General features: G+C 37.1%; 1 protein-coding gene across 2 annotated transcripts in view; it reads left to right on the top strand.

The window, feature by feature from the left end:
- Positions 1-19,228, top strand: part of COL21A1 (collagen type XXI alpha 1 chain) — a 119,686-nt gene that overhangs the window by 39,999 nt on the left and 60,459 nt on the right. For both annotated transcript variants that reach the window (XM_008691759.2, XM_040643590.1), the window contains 2 exons: positions 4,729-4,782; positions 4,875-4,928. In XM_008691759.2, coding sequence (XP_008689981.1) covers positions 4,729-4,782; positions 4,875-4,928 — 108 coding nt within the window. The remainder of the gene's footprint in view (positions 1-4,728; positions 4,783-4,874; positions 4,929-19,228) is intronic.

Here is a 19,228-nt window from a genome sequence, read left to right as displayed (position 1 = left end):
CACTTGGGCAGTTTATCTTTTCTATAACAAAATGTGATTTATAATTTTATGTAAAGCTTTCCTAGACAAAGCTTAATCGACTAATTTTTCTCCAACACTCCCCATGTGTAAATCTCATGTATGGATCTCTCCATGTTTTCCTCATGGGCCTCTTAAATAGACGACTTATTTTTTATATAGTATAGATAGTATATAAAATAATAATGTGTGTGTAGATACTACATTGTAATATTATTTGTATATTAAATTCCTCAAGGAATTGTTCTTCTGCACTGTGCTTCCCTTAATGTTCTTTGAGCTTGTCACTTCAGAAAGCTTCCTATCTACTCTTTACCCCCCATAGCGTCTTTCTTAGAACTTAGCTCAGGTATAATTTTATATATATTAATGGGATATATTAGTCAAGTAATTTGAGCAGTCAGTTCAGGCATATATACTACTTGACTAACGGTTGGGTTAGGTGGCAAACAAACTACTTTCTGTATGAGCTATACATGAGAAGACCGAGATTTATGAATATTTTTGGAATTGTGTGGAGCTATAAAGAGTGCTGATGGCAAGAAGAATCCACAGTGGACATTAAAAATATACACTTGATTTTGGTTACTTAGTTACCCTGGCTGTGTACTGAAGGGTATCTGTGGGAATTTTGGAAAACTTAGAAGAAAATTATGTAATAGAATAAACTTTGAATCACATTCTTACATTTCAAAAAGAGTGGCATCCAAAATGATTTCTCTGGATTTTATTCTCATTTTTACAGTTTAGAGTACTTAAAGGAAATCGATTACTTTATCCTCCTTGCTGCTTAAGAAGATCTGTGTATTGAGATTGGCAGGATAATTTATGGTCTGATTGGAATTGGGCTCAGAAGAAATTGTGACCCTTGCTCATTGCATGATTTTTATTTCCTTTATTTCCATTTCAGTGCTATACATCTTTCCTGGAGCATTGTAGCTATGAATCATGGAGGAAAATTAAATTGATTCTGTATTCTTCAACCCTACAATTTGGCAGTGAGAATATTTTTTTCCTAAAAAATGACTCATTTACAAAGAGACTTTCTGTGAACATGGAAAAGACGTTACTGTCAGAAGTCTTGCACATGGGGGTAGGGTGGATATTTGGATCTGCTAATAATTGCAAAATGCCAAAATTAATGTCAGACAGTATTGATCAAAGATCATGTGAAAATGGCACTCCTACCAGAAAACAAAGAAGCTTGTGTATTAAGAAAAATAAAAACTCAGTAAGCTATATGGAAAGCTTATCATTTTTCCTGTTTCAGGGCATTTTTCTTGTTTAAGTGTACCCTGCTATGAGTCAACCAGTGTTTAGTTTTTGCACCTCTTGGAAATTGTTCTGTGTTGTAATATTCCTCCCTATTAACCTTTATTTTCCTGATTTTTAGTCCAACATTTATTTTTCTGAATTTCATCCAATTTCTTCTTGTGATTTGCCCTGGGATCCCCCAGCTTGGATGTGGTTTTGGTTTTTCTTTATTTTGTTGCTAATCATGCTTCCTCTAGCTTCTAAAATAATCTCTGAATTTCTTTATACAACTAAGTTTTCAAGAATGCATCTCATTGTAAGTTAAAAAAAAAAAACATCAACCTGGTTCTCATATTGTGGGAAGCATTTATTATTTCTGTATTGCAGTTCTTCCAACGACAAACATGGCCTTTGTAAAGTACACTGAAGCCTTGTTCGCATGTCCGCCATTAGATCTACGTGAATGTTGAAAAAGGGTTAAATCAAAATGATGACTGGATCTGCCATTCCTCATATACTAATGGTGCTCATTAAGGCAACAGAACAACATTTTGCAGAAGTGTTCTCATGGTTTTGTACAAAAGTCATTGAATCTGAAGAATAAAAAAAGAAACTCACATTTGAGTTCTTAGCATCAGCTATGCATTTTCACCAGTAACTCCATTTGTTTCTTTTCAGAAGTGATGTGGGCACTATTTTCCTGGTTTATGATAAGAAACTGAGGCTTAGCTAGGCAAAGTCACTTGCCAAAATTCCGTAGAAAGTAAAGGGAGGAGCAAAAATTCAGCCCAAGGTCTTCCAATTTCAAAATTCATTGTCTTTCCACTTTATTGAGTTGCCTCCCAGGATTTGGGGATTTGATCCCTGTGCCTGAGGTCACATTATGAGTCAGAGGTGAGCTGGGAACACGGTCTGGGGCATCTCCACGTTGCTTTAATCCGTTAAAATGCATGTGTCCTCCCTAACAAATGGATCATATTAACTTCTTCGAAGAAGAGAACAGCTTTTGATCTTCTACAAAAGATTGGTTTTGTGAAAAAAGTAATAACGCAGATACAACATTTGGCCTAACTTTTGAAAAATTGTGAAAAAGAACAGTTCATTATAGTGAACTTTGCAGATGACCAGTCATTTTCGTAAATAGCCAGTCTCCATGGTAACTTTCTTTTGAGGAATTACGTGAATATTGCTTTTCTTTGGGCACTCAGTATTCTAAACATTTAAAAGTAGCCTGGCAAAAGGTGCTTTTTAAAATCTTGTTAATTATTCTAGAATCATAAAATCTGTTCTACCACGAAGCATTTTTTGATAGAGGGTACTCCCACTGGCTCTGTCAGCTTACTAGCTATGTATCTTTGGGCAGGTTGCTTAATCTCATGTGTCTCTGTTTTCTCATCTGAAAATAGGGATAATGTAGACCCTACATGAAAGGGTGTTTGTGAGGGTTAAATGAATTAATGTATGTGAAGTACTTAGTCTGGAACATGACAAATGCTGTATAAATCATTGCTCTTACTGTTTCTCCCAATTACAGCAGCCTGTTGTATATCATGTCAGGCTATTCAGAGAGTGCATACAGGGTTTCGAAGGACCTGGAGGCATCCTAAGTGGTGGCAGTTATAAGTAACCTAACTCCGTTTGGGCACATGCTAGCAGTGACAGAGTTGAAATTTAATTCCAGACCTATCTGATCACAAAGTGGTTGAAGGAAAGAGATTCAGTGATGACTGGAGTGGTAGAGATAAAAGGCTGAGCAAACTGTGTAGATTGACTTTCTTCTTCCGAGCAATCTTGAGAACAGGAACATGGCATTACTAAAAGCTTCAGTTTGCTACTGCTAGCAGCACAAACAGAACGTGGTTCCTTGGGGAAAGAGATTTTTCAGGATTAGTGCAGTGTGGATGACTCGGAGGTAAATTCATCCAAAGTTGGATTAACAAAAAATTGCCAAATACTCTGTTCAATTCTGGAAATATAGAAATGGATTGGACTGGGTTTCTCACATCAAGGGGGCACATAATCCCAGGACACACAGACAGTGGCTGCCCAGAGACAAATGTTGGGTTTGAATACTGCAGGTGGTTTTGTATGGGGTATGGAGAGGTTCGTTTTGAGACTCACTCACTGATGAAATAAAATGTTTAAGGATTGGACGTGGGCTCAGGAGAAGAATTTGTGTGAGAAGTCCTGCAGAAAGTGTAACGATATACTCTTGAAGAACTGAATGGGATATGAAGGAAAGGATCATGGTTGGTGATAGAAATTATATAGCCTATCATTTGGAGAGGAACTGGGAGCATTTTACAGAATGAGAAATACGAGGCATGTAAAAGGAGAAAAACAATAATCTAGGACTGCTGTTGCTGAGACAACCATTATTCTTGTAATTGGTATTATTAGAGCTAGCAAAGACTAGTAAAAGGAATATTTAAAAATGGGAGTGGGAAAGCAAGGAGTTGTGCTGTCTCAAAAATGACAGCTAGAAATGTGCTGACAAGTGAGTGGTGAATACAAAAACCATCCATAAATAGCCACATGGACATGAAGCTTTTGGATTGAACAATGCAGATGTAATTGGAAACACTAATGAGATCTGTTTTAATATGGCTAACAACAGAAAGTCAGATCCAAACAGTAAGATCTGAGAGAGATGGAATCTAAATAAGAGAGAAATGTATTTGCAGGTGCCGGGTGGTCCAAGTCAACTTGACATTGACCCAGAGAAACCTAGACAAATGTTCTGGGCCTGCAAGTTTGTTTTGGAGTTTAATTGCCATATGCTGAGTGAAGAATGAATAGTTTGCCTTGTCTGAAGAAGTTGTGCTGTTGTACCAAAGGTCTGTGGTCTGGAGGGATATGTAAGAAGCAGCAGAGATGAAAGGGACCCTCGCCTCAGACAGCACAGCCTTGGGAGGTGGGGGAGACGTGTCAGAGCCATGCTCATGGGGTTAACAGAAGCAGCTTTCTAAAAGGAGCAACCCTAAGGCTGTTACAGACTTACCCTGAAGATTGACATTTATCAAGTTTTAATTTATTCCAGAGATTAACTCAAATGGCCATTAGATAGTTTAAAAATGTATTACATTAGTGTAATCCTCTAATCTTATGTGTTTTTCTCTTGAATATGTTGAATATGTTTCTACATGCAACACCTTTTTTTTGGAGCTGTGAACATTGGCTCTGAGCCTTCCTTTTGCATCCCAGAGCCTTCCTTTTCATTGAAACATATCTGGATATTTTTATTAATCTAGAGATTTTTTAGGACCTTTTCCCTAAAGACTGGAGGTTATTAATTCCGTATTCAGCATTTGAAACTTTGGTTTTTTTGTTTCTTAAACAGTCACCAAATGAAGTCTTAGGTGTAAGACACTCAAGATAAGAGTGAATCCTGAAATGGAGGACTGCTCTTTGTGAATATGTTGAAATACTAATTATTTTGTGTTTACTTTCCTTTAGGGATATCAGGGAATTACAGGATCACCAGGTGTCCCAGGATCTCCGGGAATACAAGTATGTGATTCATAGATACATATTGAAGAATTATTGTTTTCTAGTGAACCAAAAAGCATAATTAAAAGAATTTTATTCTGTGCTTGATTTAGGGAGTTCCAGGACTACCAGGTTACAAAGGAGAACCAGGGAGAGATGGTGAAAAGGTAAGCAATGTGCAAAAATGTGTCCGGTTGCTTTTGTTCATTCACAGAAGACCAAGGATGTTACCTATGACTCCCATTTAGTAGTGCTCACCAGTAGTAGAATTCCAATTTTTGTGGGCTCCGAAGTGGGTCAGTGGTCATTGGCTAATAAAGCTCACAGAAGGGCACTTATCACCAGATGAAATTGGTTGTCACTGGATGACCACCGTGACATGGAACAGATATTGGCATTGTTCTGATGCCATGTTCTCTCCCTGTGGTTAAGCTCCCTGTGGTTACAATCTCAGAGAGGAGAGAACTATGTGGATGGAATGTGTTCCTGTTAGCCACATGTAGCCCCATACCCATGTGTCCCTCTCCATAATAGATACTTATCTGGTAGGTGGTCTATTGGCTTAGTCTTACTGGACTTCTTCCTTAGGGCTTCAGTGGGTACATTTGTACTGCTGACTCCCTTTTTTTTTTTTTTTTTTTTTTTTTTACAATTCTGAGATTTGGCAAGCTTCCTATTGAAGTACATGTTCTTTAAATATGTTCGGTATGTCAGTACTTCCCTATGGATCCAGATCGGTCAAGGCCTACCGGCGCTGGTAGCTGGTCCGTGTCCAAGATGCCCATTTGTGTTTGCTCAGATCCCATGTTAATTTGTTAACTTAAAGTACAATTGTATTTCTAAGGTCTGTGAAGGCATTCTGGTGTTTCTCCTGATAAAAGCCTGTACTCATTTTCTAACTACAATCCTTGTAAAATATTCCCTTTTTAAAATAGTGTGCACAACGTTCACATCTGAGAAATTCTGATCCTAACCTGTACCCATTTTATGTTTTTATGGTTGCTAATGTTGGTTGCAGAAAATTATAGCTGGTAAAGTACCATCTCTGGATGGTTGGATCTCTGGCAGATCTAATATGCTTCCCCCCCTTTCAAGCTATTTGATCTTGGGCATGTTACTTAATGTCTTTGAGTCTTTTTTTCACTGACACAGTGGTGATTCCTTCATAGGTTTCTTGTGAGGATTACATGAGATAATGTATGAAAAATATTTATCCTGGTACAGGGTCTTACTTAAATAAATGTTGGTGGTTTTCTAATTGTTTTGTTCATATATCATGGCTGCAGTTGGGATGTAGCATGGGGTGGGCTGCCATATGTCATGGGCATGACATGGGTTGAAGCAGCCCCCAGGGCAAAATGGAAATTTAGTGATCAGAAAAGAAGCAGGAAAGATGACTAGGTCAGGGGCACCTGGGTGGCTCAGTCGTTAAGCGTTTGCCTTCAGCTCAGACCAAGCCCCGCATCAGGCTCCCTGCTCTGCTGGGAGCCTGCTTCTTCCTCTCCCACTCCCCCTGCTTGTGTTCCCTCTCTCGCTGGCTGTCTCTCTCTCTGTCAAATAAATAAATCTTAAAAAAAAAAAAAAAGATGACTAGGTCAGGGCAGCTTCATGATATGGAAAGAGTTAAAGGATGCAGAGCAACAGCAGCGGTCCATATAATTCCTGAAGAATAGCATAAACTCCTCTTGCCTGCTGCGTGACCTCTCTGAGTCTTTTTAACCACGGAGAAATCTGCCTATTTTATTTTATTTTATTTTTTTAAGATTTTATTTATTTATTTGACAGAGATAGAGACAGCCAGCGAGAGAGGGAACACAAGCGGGGGGAGTGGGAGAGGAAGAAGCAGGCTCATAGCAGAGGAGCCTGATGTGGGGCTCGATCCCACAACGCCGGGATCACGCCCTGAGCCGAAGGCAGATGCTTAACCGCTGTGCCACCCAGGCGCCCCAGAAATCTGCCTATTTTAAATGATGGAGATACATCGTAAGAGGTGATAGGGAGCATGCCACACTTGCAGGAATGGCAGATGTCTATATTTTCATGTGGTGGGGAAGCAGGGGGAGGGGTTGCGGGAGGGGCAGAGGAAAGTGAGAAGCAGGCTTCCCTACTGAGCAGGGAGCCCATGCGGTGCTTGATCCCAGGACCCCAGTATCATGACCTGAACCGAAGGCAGACACTTAACCGACTGAGCCACCCAGGCACCCCAGATCACTGCTGTTCCTTTAACGTTCTCACAATTAGCCTGGTTTGGGGATGGCAGGAGCTTAATAAAAGTATGCGTATATGAATGAATGTATCTATGAATGGATGAATGAATACATTTATCTGTTTTTCTCTCTTACTTTGGTTTTCGAGGCCAGATATAAAAAAGAGGATTTTTATTCATCTTAAAAAGAATTGGAGTAAAGTATCTACTTGAAAATAAAGGAATAACAACAATTCTATTAGTCATATCTTTAACTGCTCTGTTGTTTGGGGTCATTGTACTCTCTTCAAATTGAAGTGCATAAATTTTTACAAAGTCATATATTTTGTTGAATAAAATAAGACATATGTTTATGTGAAGGTCTCTGTTTTCAGTCCAGTAATAGTTTCACTCAGAGTTGCTTGTTTTCTGAAATTTGTTGTTTGGGCATAAAGTCTGATCTGACATAGTCACTGTCAGCCTGAAATCATCCTGTGCTGTGCCATCTACATTTCCTCCTCACATTCCACGTGGCTTTAGAGCATTCCTTATGTAGAGTTGCAGTAATTGACTAAGTGAAAGATGTTTCCTCGATTCTTCCTCTGGAATATAGTTCCTTACTTTTTAGAAATGGGAAGGTTGAAAAATAGACCCCTGAGGTGGCTTTGACTTGGGGCAATGCAGGACATTTTTTCCAGGCATCACACAGTGGCCTCTCAGAGATTGTTCCACACAACACTGTTCTCTATTAGGATCTTTTCCCAGAATCATTTCCATTTTGTGGATTTCTTCTGAAAACTCCCATTGTAGGAGTTTCCACTTAAGATAATTAAAACTACATGCACTTTCTTGCTGACTTCAACATTTGTTCCTACATATCAGACAACAGAATGTGTATAGATTTTGCAGGGTTTTATTCTCCCCCTTCTGAATTTACAAAATTAAAAAGGAGCACTTATTCACCAAATGGTCTTCAATTGGTATTTTATAATATGCTTTAAAGCTATTTGGAATTTAAGAAAAAGTACTTCAAAACACTTCTTCAACATTAAGGAAACCCACATATTTAAATCACTGGGAGAAATGCATTTTGTTAAGACTTACATTAGGCTGGATTGCTTAACTGGTATGTATTTATGGGTTTTTAAGTTGATTTTGAATTTTTTTAGAGTAAATTCAATTCCGAACACATGGGAGGTAGTAATAATTTATTTTTTTAACCTATCCAAACTTTGTACAAATTCATCACTTGGTTTTTCTGGGGTTAAGAAATGAAATATGTTAATTATATCTAAGGTCTCATTATGGAGCAAATTAAACATTTTGTTTAATTTCCTCATTAGATCATTTAACATTTAAATTGTTCTTTCAAGACCTCAGTTTCCCATTGTCTTTAGCATCCATACAAGAGTATGAGGTGATGAATGAGGCTTCCTCACTTAAATAAATCCCTTACATTCATTATTGTGCTTCTGAAGTCAAAAGATTAAATGGTATTACAGTGATTTATATAGTCAGTTATAATCAGGGAACTCCAGTATACATGTTGAGTGAACAGTAATAAAGGACCAAGCTAAAAGGGTTATTAGGGAATATGCTAAAACTTGGTATGTTAGTGGTTTTACTTCTGTAGTGTTTAAAGACAAAAAATTTTTTCTTAAATTAAAACAAAGCCAAGAATGACATGGGAGGGAGAAATAGTTAGAATTGGCTTAGTAAAGTGGCCACTTTTATCTTCTTTCTCAAAAAGGGAGGGTAATGTACCTGTGTAGCTTTCTGATAACACCACGGCCCAAAGGCCAAACACTGGTGTGCGTGTGGCTGTGGTTGGAGGGTTTAAGAATGGGAGGATTAATGAAGTTACAGGTTGTTGGTTGGGCTTTGAATTCACCATTTACTTACCTTCTCTATCCATTTGCTAAATGTTGGAGCATTGCAGGGTTCAGTCCTATGCCCTTCTTTTCTTTCCTCAATAGAGTCTGTTTATTATATTATTAAATATAAACTTACATGAATATAAATTTATGTGTTAAATATATAAATATACATATTGGTGATAAGCCTATTCATATTAATATATTGAGGGGTGCCTGGGTGGCTCAGTTGGTTAAGCGTTGAACTTGATTTCGGCTCAGGTCACGATCTCAGGGTCATGAAATAGAGTCCCACCTCTAGCCCCTTGTTGGCTCGGCTCCTCCTCAGCACAGAGTCTGCTCTGGATCCTTTCCCTCTGTCTCTCCCTCCACTTGTGCTGGCTCGCACATGCACATGCTCGCTAGCTCTCTCGAATAAATAGATAAAATACGTTTTTAAAAAATATTAGTATATTGATATAACCAATGTTATAGTTAATAAAAATATTAAATACGTACACACATATATGTACATTCTGTTTTCTAATGAAATATTTTGCTTCATCTGAATCTGAAGAAACTGTGGAATTGTTGCTAAAACCAGGAATTTTCAGAAGAACTTTTTCTGCTTTTTATGAAAGGGGTGGTACCACATTTTCCTTCTTTCCTGTATCCTTTTCTCAGAGGCTTTTTTTCCAAAGCAGCACTAATTGTGCTTTCCCCAAATAGTTTCTGAAGTCAGGTTTTGTTAAGTGACCCTTCTGTACATAGGGTGCTGACCTGTGTATGCTCAGGTGTTGATTACTTCCGTGAATACTTTTATAGTGTCTTGATCGTTCTGATCTTTCAGCTTCTTTTCTTTTAAGGCTTTGTAATGGCTTTAGCATCTCAGTTTATTGAAAGGAATCATTAGTTCCATGTCCCACCTCATTTGTTGGCTGCTATGCCTTTTTCTGTCCTGTTTTCTTTTTCTCTACTGGCATTACTGGGAAACTTAAAACTTCAATTGACTTTTTACAGTGCTTCATATTTTGTTGGTTCTAAACTCCATTTCTCATCTTCACTTTGGGTATACTCTGTGGTCACTTAGAAGCTATGGGAGTGACCTGTTGTGGAAGCTCTGGAATCTACCTTTTTTCTAGGCCTGACTAGGTCAGCAATGATCTCCAAACCCAAGGGGATTGCCCATCATTGTGTTAAAGAGAGGACACATTTTAATAGGTTTAAACAATTCCCAATAAATCATTATTGCCTGAGCCTTAAAAGACTTAACATTTGTTTCTGTGTGAGAGGAGAAAGAACAACCAAGATGTGTTAGGTGAATTTAAATTATAGAATCTTTGTAGTAAAAGACTTTTAGGCCTGTAGTTCCATATTTATGTATGAATTACATGCCTGTGCTACTTGAACGAACCATTATATGCATACGCTGAGAAATGTTTAAAGAATGAGATTTTTTAAAATAAGTTTTCATATTCTTTTACTATGCACATGAATGATCTTGACTTTTTTTCCCTAAAGATTTATTTATTTTAGAGAGAGAGCACGTATGTGCATGAGTTGGGGAGAGGGGCAAAGAGAGAGACTCCCTGCTGAGTGGGGAGCCAATGCAGGACTTGATCTCACGACCCTGAGATCATGACCTGAGCTGAAATCAAGAGTCAGTCACTTAACAAACTGAGCCACCCAGGTGCCCCAACTTGACCTTACTTTGGAGACTATGATTCTAGACCAGATTATGGGATGGATAAGTTCATCAAAGGCATATTCATCAGTCATGAAAACTTTGGAGGCATCTGTGGAAATGGAACCATCTCACTGTAAATCTTGGGTTCTCTTTGATTCTAATCTCTTGTAAGGTCGGATGGAACCAGGAGTGTGACTCCTCAAAATAATTGTTTTGTTAGAATATTTTGGAAGACTCAGAAGTTGTTTACTATATTTTAGAAAATGAAAATATTTTGCATATTCAGCAAGTTATCAATCACAAGCAAAGCACCAGCTGAGGATAGAGTAGCATAGGCTACAGTAACAAGTAAATCCCAAATGTCTATGGCTCAAAGTAAAGAAGGGTTTATTGCTCATCAGGCTATACATTTATTGGCAGCAGTGAGGGGTCCCCCTTTTCTTCACCTGGAGACTTAGGCTGATAGAAGTTTCAGCATCTAGATTATAACTACTTATGGGAGCCGGTAGAATTATACAGTGGCTCTTAAACTACTTCTATTCATCTTTAATTAGCCAGAGCAAATTTTGTAAACCATAGCAAGTTCAAGAGTCAGCAAAGTATGATTCCCCCATATGCTTGGAAGTAGAGAGAATCTGGATATTGATAAATAATGGTCATATCTACTAAGGAAAAATTGGAATGAATCAGAATGGGTTTTTCCTCCAAGAGGTTGGGATCTAATAAAGCACACAACACGTACACAGTAAGTGTCAAGATAGTCAGTTGTTAAGTGCCAAGGAAGAGAGTTGAATAAAATTCTCTAAGACTTACAGGAAAGTAGAAAATTCAAAAAGGCTTCATGAAAGAAACTGTAAGCTTGTTAATCACAGCTGTATACTGTATGGGCTGTTCCTAGCCAATTTGAGAAATCTCTACTTTAGGGATACTGGGTTCTTAATATGTTGCACTCTGTGTGTGTGTGTGTGTGTGTGTGTGTGTGTGTGTATTAATAAATTTTTCTGAGTGTATCTATAGGAAAATTTCCTGGAACTGGAATTGATTACGGGATCAAAAGATTAAAAGCAGAAAAAAAAAAAAAGATTAAAAGCAGGATTAAACTTTGATACAAATTGCCTATTTAACTTCCAGTAAATTTGTACTCCCCCAACAAGTGTGTGAAAATATCTTTCCTCATACTCTTATCAGCACTGAGTTTCATTAAAGTTTCTAATTTTCACCAGTACAAGTTAAAAATGGTATTGATTTGGTTTGCATTTCTTTATTAGTAAGGTAAAATACCTTGTCATGTGATTTTTGGATATTTTGTTAATTCTCTGTCCTTTCCTTTTTAGTCATATCTTTTTCTTTCTTTTCTTTTTTCTTTTTTGCTTTGTATTGGGCTGTTGATCTTTTTAAAAATGGATTTTATAGACATTTCATAAATTGTATGAAAATATTTTTTCCCGGTTTTTATTATGTGTTTTGGCTTGGTCTTTGAAATTTAGCCATATATAAGATGAAAATTTTTACATATGTGTAGATTTTTTCTTTTTTTCTCCTTATGTTTGTGTCTATATAAAATGATTCCACATTGCAACATCTTGAAGAGAATAACTCATTACTTTTAGACTTTTGTTATTTTATATTTTAATCTTTATAATTTTGGTATTTGGAGTAAAGTTAGATGAGTATTCATATTTTTCACTCTCTTTTTCCTAAATGGATAGCCAGTTGCCACAACAATATTTATGGAATATCACTTCTTTTCTCCATTTATTTGAAAGCTCCTAGTTTTTGCTAAATTTCCATTTTCATATGGGTCTGTGTTTTTGGCTTTCCATTCTGTTCCATTTATCTGTCTACATCCTCTCCAACACCAAATTGTTCTTAATTGTTGTCACTTCATAATATGATTTAATGTTGGCAGGCCTAGTACTTCCTCATTATTCTTTATAATCAAAATTTTCCTGGCCATTCTTACATGCTTATTTTTCCAGATAAAGCTCGGTATCTTTTCTTCTATTTTTTAGAAATTCCTATTCATACTTTATTTTTTTTTAAAGATTTTATTTATTTATTTGACAGAGATACAGCCAGCGAGAGAGGGAACACAAGCAGGGGGAGTGGGAGAGGAAGAAGCAGGCTCATAGCAGAGGAGCCTGATGTGGGCCTTGATCCCATAACACCGGGATCACGCCCTGAGTCAAAGGCAGACGCTTAAGGACTGCGCCACTCAGGTGCCCCCCTATTCATACTTTAATTAAGATTCCTTTTATGGATTAATTATAGAATCATTGACATAATTTCAATACTGAGTTTTCCCATTTAATATTATGATTTATTTACCTTTTTATTTCGATCTTGAAACTCAGTGAAAATACATTGAAGTTTTTTCATATTGGTTTTCAACATTACCCAAGTTTATATCTTGGAATTTTTATCTCCTTTGTTTCTATTATAAGTGGAAACTTTTCTTTAATATATTTTCATATTACTTATTATTTATATATAAAACCATTTTTGTATATTATCTTTTTAAAGGAGGAATTAACTGCATATTAAGTGATTTAGAGTATTAGGTATATTGGGGCGCCTGGGTAGCGCAGTCGTTAGGCGGCTGCCTTCAGCTCAGGGCGTGATCCTGGCGTTCCAGGATCGAGTCCCACATCGGGCTCCTCCGCTGGGAGCCTGCTTCTTCCTCTCCCACTCCCCCTGCTTGTGTTCCCTCTCTCGCTGGCTGTCTCTCTCTGTCAAAATAAATAAATAAAATCTTTAAAAAAAAAATAGAGTATTAGGTATATTGGTATATTAGATGTATGATCATACATAAAGATTATTTATTTTCTTCTTTCTAGTTTTTAACCTCTTATTTCTATATTTTGTCTAAATTCATTGGCTAGTCAAAACTGGCTAGAAAAACATTAGAGTGGTGATGTTGGACAACTTTTTTTTTTTAAGTTTCATACATCTTTTAGTCCAGGTTTATGGCTTCTTTGGTAGTACAACTCTCTCAACAGCAGATGGATATTTGTGGTTTTATATCTTTGACTTTTGATTCCAGCCAATAGCAGCATCCATAGTCCTTGCTTTAGTCATGGCCCTCTCTACATTAATTTATTAACTACAAATAATTAATGATAGGTGACTTAAATTTAGCAGACATCCATTGCACTCTTAGTGCAAAAACACTTTTTTGTGTTTTTTTGTTTTTTGTTTTGTTTTTTCCTTGAGCCATTCTGTCCATTGCACTCTTAGTGCAAAAACACTTTTTTGTGTTGTTTTGTTTTTTGTTTTGTTTTTTCCTTGAGCCATTCTGTCCATCTTTTTGTGTTTTTTTGTTTTTTGTTTTGTTTTTTCCTTGAGCCATTCTGTCCATCTTTTTGTGTTTTTTTGTTTTTTGTTTTGTTTTTTCCTTGAGCCATTCTGTCCATCTTGAAAGGATTTACTGGACTCACCTTCATTGATTCAGAGAATTTAAGAATAGTGTTTCTGACCACATCCTTGATTTGGTTCTTCTCAGAGGCTGTTGTAATTGAACTTCTTGGTCTCCTCTAGTTTCATCATTTACCTGGTAGAGATGAGAAAAAAGTTGTATCTTCCAATCCCGGTATTTTTGGACTTGGTCTGTTCCTTTTAATTACTACTTGCAAATGGGCCAGTTCTTTTCTGAGCTTCTCTCTTTCACAGTGCCTTTTGTAAACACCCAGTACCAATCAATTCATGATACCAGCATTCTGTTTTCTCAGTTCTTTACCTCTAGCTCTAAGTTCATATGATGCATTATTTGCTTTTGCAAGTATTAACAGTAAAGTTTTTTTTATCAGATATTTACCAGTTTATTAAATGAATCACCATTTTTTTAAACTTTAACTGTCTTCATTGTTCGCTACCTAGCCCCAAAGCTAGTGCCATATATATATTGTTTAATATTGTTGTTTGTCAGCCTCCTTTTTTCTAGCATACCAATTTTTGTGTTAATTAACATAGATGAAGCTGTATTACAGTAGCAGATGACCAACACAAGAACATTTATTTGTCTTTTGCATTACATGCCCATTGTGGATAGATTTTGGCTTAACTACCACTTCTTTGCTACCCATTATTTTAAACTTTGGACATAACTTGGGTGAACAACATGAGTTTGAACTGCATAGGCCCACTTATTTTTTTCGATAAATACAGTATAATACCATAAACGTATTTTCCTTATTTTCTTAATAATGTTTTCTTTTCTCTAGCTTACTTCATTATAAGAAGACAGAATATAATACATATAACATAAAAATTATATGTTATTTGTGTTATTCATAAGGCTTCTGGTTAACAGTAGGCTATCAGTAGTTAAGTTTTTGGTGAGTCAGAAGTTATATGTGGATTTTCAACTGCATGGGGGTCAGCCCCCCAACCCTTGAATTCTTCAAAGGATTACAGTGTTTGGGTAACACTTTCTTATGTTCCGTATTTTGTAAATATTGTTTCAGTATTCCTCAACAATTTGCTCACTAAATTTCTCTCCTCTCTCTCCTTGCCTTCCTTGCCCTGCTCGACTCCTATATATTAACATACATGCTATGCCTTTGTATTTTACTTAAAAAATCTTGCTTATGCACATGAGGGTAGCTTTGTCCAGATTTTTATTTTTTCATTCCAGTGAATGGGTGAATGCTTCTGGTCTTCTCACTTCATCTGAGATTTGTTCGTTATCTCAGGTAAATTAAAATTTGAACATTATGTCTTCTATAACCTGTAGCCAGAGAGTGGAAGTCTTAGACTTTGTTCAGCCATAATAGGGAATCCTGATTTGTCCTCTTTCTTCTGTATTTCTATCAAGTATTTACTGTCCAGCTAAAGTCCATTTTATGAAGAGTGTATCTTTGTCTAGCCCGGCCGTCAGCTGGTTATTTCAACGTAGCTTCTAAAGAGTTAGCTCAGGTAGTCTTCTTAATCTTTTCCTCTCTGTAGAAACTCTTACCACTCTTCCCTGCCCCAAGCAAAAAGGAAAAAAAAATCAAAAAGTAGTTTTGGTTCTCATATTAGGAGTCTACATGTAGGGGAAAGAGTATCATTCAGTTGTCTTGTTGTGCCTCTTGGTCTCCCCCTGAATATTTTTTTCTCTTATTCTTCAGTTAAATTGTTGCATTTTAGGATTAATAAGCTCTAGAATGTGTGGGCTTTTAGTGGGTCTTTTGTCTTTCTCTCTCATACACACACAGATTGTTTTTAATCTTCAGTGGAAAATTAAAATGGCCAAGGGAAAGCTATTACCCACAAGGACAGTCTTTACAAAAAGCCAAAAAATACTATTCCTGTTTAGACCAGAAACAAACCCCCAAAACGCAGTGGTGTAAATGAGAAAGAAGTCTGCTGTAATCAGTTGTTAACGTACTCATCCAAAGACTCATGTTTTTCCATCTTGTTAGTCTAGTCTCCCTTAGAGTGCTGTTCTCTTCCACGTAGACAAAGCTACATCGCTAGTCACTGTATTACCTGCATTCTTATCTGATGGGAAGAGGAAAGAGAAGTCATAGCAGTAACTTTCCTTTTAATAAATTCTGTGGGAGTTGCAGGCTGTAGTTACACATTCTGCTAGCAAGAACTTTGTTAGGTGGCTCTGCTTAACTGCAAAGGAGCCTAGGAAATAGAGTCTCTAGTTGGGAAGCTGTGTGCCCAGATGAAAATCTTCTCTGTGGTAGTAAAATGTGAATAGGTTTTTGGATATAATCGTAATAAGCCTAGCATACTTTTTATATCAGATACACTTACAGATAAATTAAAGGAACTAAACATATAAAACAGATCTAAAATATATTGTAATTTTTATTTCTTATTTGACCTCAGTTCTTATGGGAGAAGGTGATGGAATTTCTGGACATGCAGCCCCAGTTCCCCTCTGTAAAAATTTATTTTATAATGGCTCCCGTTCTTTCACTAGTAGAAAGGAATATTTCAATCTGTGGAATAGATCAGTTGTTAAAAAGTAAGGTTGTTTGTTTGTTTTTTCAATTAACAAGGCCAATAGTATATTGGTCTAGTCAGATAAATACATTTCCAGATTGTCCTGCAATTAACCAGAGTGGATAAAGAATGAAATTGGTTCAGCATAAAACAGAGTTAAGTGAATGAATATTAGCGCCCCTACACAAGAGGTCATAGTAATAATCCTGTCCAGGAAGTTTAAAGCCTCCCAGGGGAAAGTATCATGGGAACAATTGGAGATTACACCATGTGTGTACTTTATCAATTTGTATTTTCCTTCTCTTATATCTGTCCTGCTGTCTCCTCTAACGGTGGACTGATGGGAACCTACCTCCCTAGAGGGAAAGATGCTCTGGATATTACTGTTTAAGCATCAATAAGTCACGAGGGCTTCTTGATGAAAGAGAAGAGTAGAACATACACATTAACTTCTCTATCTCATAAACTCCCGTAAAGCAACAATCATGGAATAATAATTATAATAAAACCTAGCATGACACAGAGAATTAAAAAAGAAGATAATAGCTTTACATTTTTAGAATCTGAAAGGACCCAAGCAAGCTCAATTTTAAAATAAAAAGTGATAATGAGATTCATATGAGAATCCCTTTTGCGTACACACACACACACACACACACACACACACACACACACACACAGTTATCCCAAAACCTTAGGAAGTGGTAATACAAAGTATTTCTGAAAATAGAAGTGAATTGAAGACAGAGCTAAAAATGGAAGCCTAGGGACTCCTAGGTGGCTCAGTCAGTTAAGCATTTGCCTTTGGCTCAGGTCATGATCCCAGGGTCCTGGGATTGAGTCCTACATCGGGCTCTTTGCTCAGCAGGGAGCCTGCTTCTCCCTCTGCCTGCCACTCGCCCTTGCTTGTGTGCTCCTTCTCGATCTTTCTCTCTCTGACAAATAAAATCTTTTAAAAATTAAAAAATGGAAGCATGGTTGAATATTCCTTTAAGAACAGTGAGATCCTGCTATCCCTTCCTAACCTCTGTACAGTTAAGTGAATCTCCCTTCTTCTGCCCTGGCAGGATGTATAAGTTTATTATCAGAGAAGATAAAACTGAAGGTCTCTAGACTGGAGAGAAAAGGTGGAGTTGTGCTACAACTATAGGCAAAGAAGATCCTTCTATGGGGAATCCACTGATAACCAGAGCTATTTAGTGAAATGGCCCAGCCACACCTTAGATAAAGAATCTCAGTCATTGAACAGTACTCATTGAGAGTTTATCATCAGCTTCCATATGAACTGATCTTCAGGAACCAGAAAATATCTTAAGAAAATTAAAGATTAGCAAAAAGTCTTAGAAGAAGTTGATAAAAGACCTGAAAAGAAGACTTGGACAAATTGTTATTAGTGCCCTGAGGGAGAACCCCTGATAGATGGTGCTTCAGCTGTGTTCCTTGGTAGGAAGTGATTGGTCTTCAGGGCCAATATAGAGGCACTCCTGTAGCACATGACCCCCTTGTAGACCACATTCCAGATCCTGGGTCCTGACACTCCTTGCATAGAACACCCCACTTCCATTCCCAGGGTCTGCAGTCCTCTTTCCTGTCTCTGTCCTGCTGAGTGCCTTCTAAGGCAGTAGACAAGAGGTAGCCAAGGGACGGTTGTTCATGTGAAATGTGGATGGAGTTTGGGTGTGTGGTCTGGGTCCAAATGTGTAAGCATGGGGTCATTATAGATGAAAAGTCTTCCATAATACTTAGCATAATACATGATTATGACCATATCTATGCTTAATATTGTACAGTTTTACATTGTAAGACACTTTAAGCAAACAGGAGATCCTACATGCTTTCTGAGAGGGAAAATCCCTACAGCCACCAAAAAAAAAAAAAAAAAAAAAAGTTCTATACAAATGATCAGAATCAGAAAGGCTTCAAACATCACACTAGTGACACTTAAAGTCAAGAAGGGAATGGAGCAGAGCCTTCAAGGGTCTGAAAGAAAAAAATTCTAAACTATACTTCTGTATGTGAATTATTAATTATGTTAGTGAATAGAATAAAGATATTTTCAGAAATTTAAGGTTTCAAAAAGTTGTCTCCCATGAATTCCTTTTCAGGAAGCTGTGGGATGATATATTCCCCTAACGAGGGAATAGAGAGGAGAGTGAATGTATACTGCAACAAATAAGAAGGCTTTAGAAAAGACAAAGAATATCGAAGTTTCAATGTATATGAGTATATTTCAAAGTGATTATGACAGTTGGAGATTGGAGTTCAATATTGTAGTAAGTTTATAGGAAACTATGCAGTCAACCCCCTGCCGCCTACCAAAACAGGCAACTTTTAACTACATGTAGGGCAAGAAAAGGTAAGCAGTCAGCATATTTAATGGCTTAGTTGTGAATCTTAGTATGAGAAACGATGACTATTGATTTAAACAAAGTCGGAATAGAAAGCTAAGGGGATTTGTGCTTCCTAGAAGTGGAGATGGGGAGGGGGTGTTGGATGGTTTGAGAGGTTGATCCTCTTCTTTCACAGTGGGAGGTCAGTAGATAATGCTGGAAACTGAAAATGCAGTAGCAATGGTAACCATGGGGTCTGGTGATTTGAGCTGATAGAGATATGCAAGTTTAGAATGAAAAAAGCTGCCTTTGGAGGGTTTTATCCGTAACTTCAATAACTATGTCACTCTTTAAAATGTGTGAATAATTTTTTAAAAATTGAGGTGTAAGTTTTTAATTTTTTTTAAGTGTAGCTGACACACAATGCTACATTAATTTCAGGTGTACAGTATAGTGATTCAGTGTCTCTAAATAT

Source organism: Ursus maritimus, unplaced genomic scaffold (genome assembly GCF_017311325.1).
Source record: "Ursus maritimus isolate PB19 unplaced genomic scaffold, ASM1731132v1 scaffold_29, whole genome shotgun sequence".
Classification (NCBI taxonomy): domain Eukaryota; kingdom Metazoa; phylum Chordata; class Mammalia; order Carnivora; family Ursidae; genus Ursus; species Ursus maritimus.
Note: the sequence above shows the minus strand (reverse complement) of the source record. Positions and strands in the feature narration are given on the sequence as shown.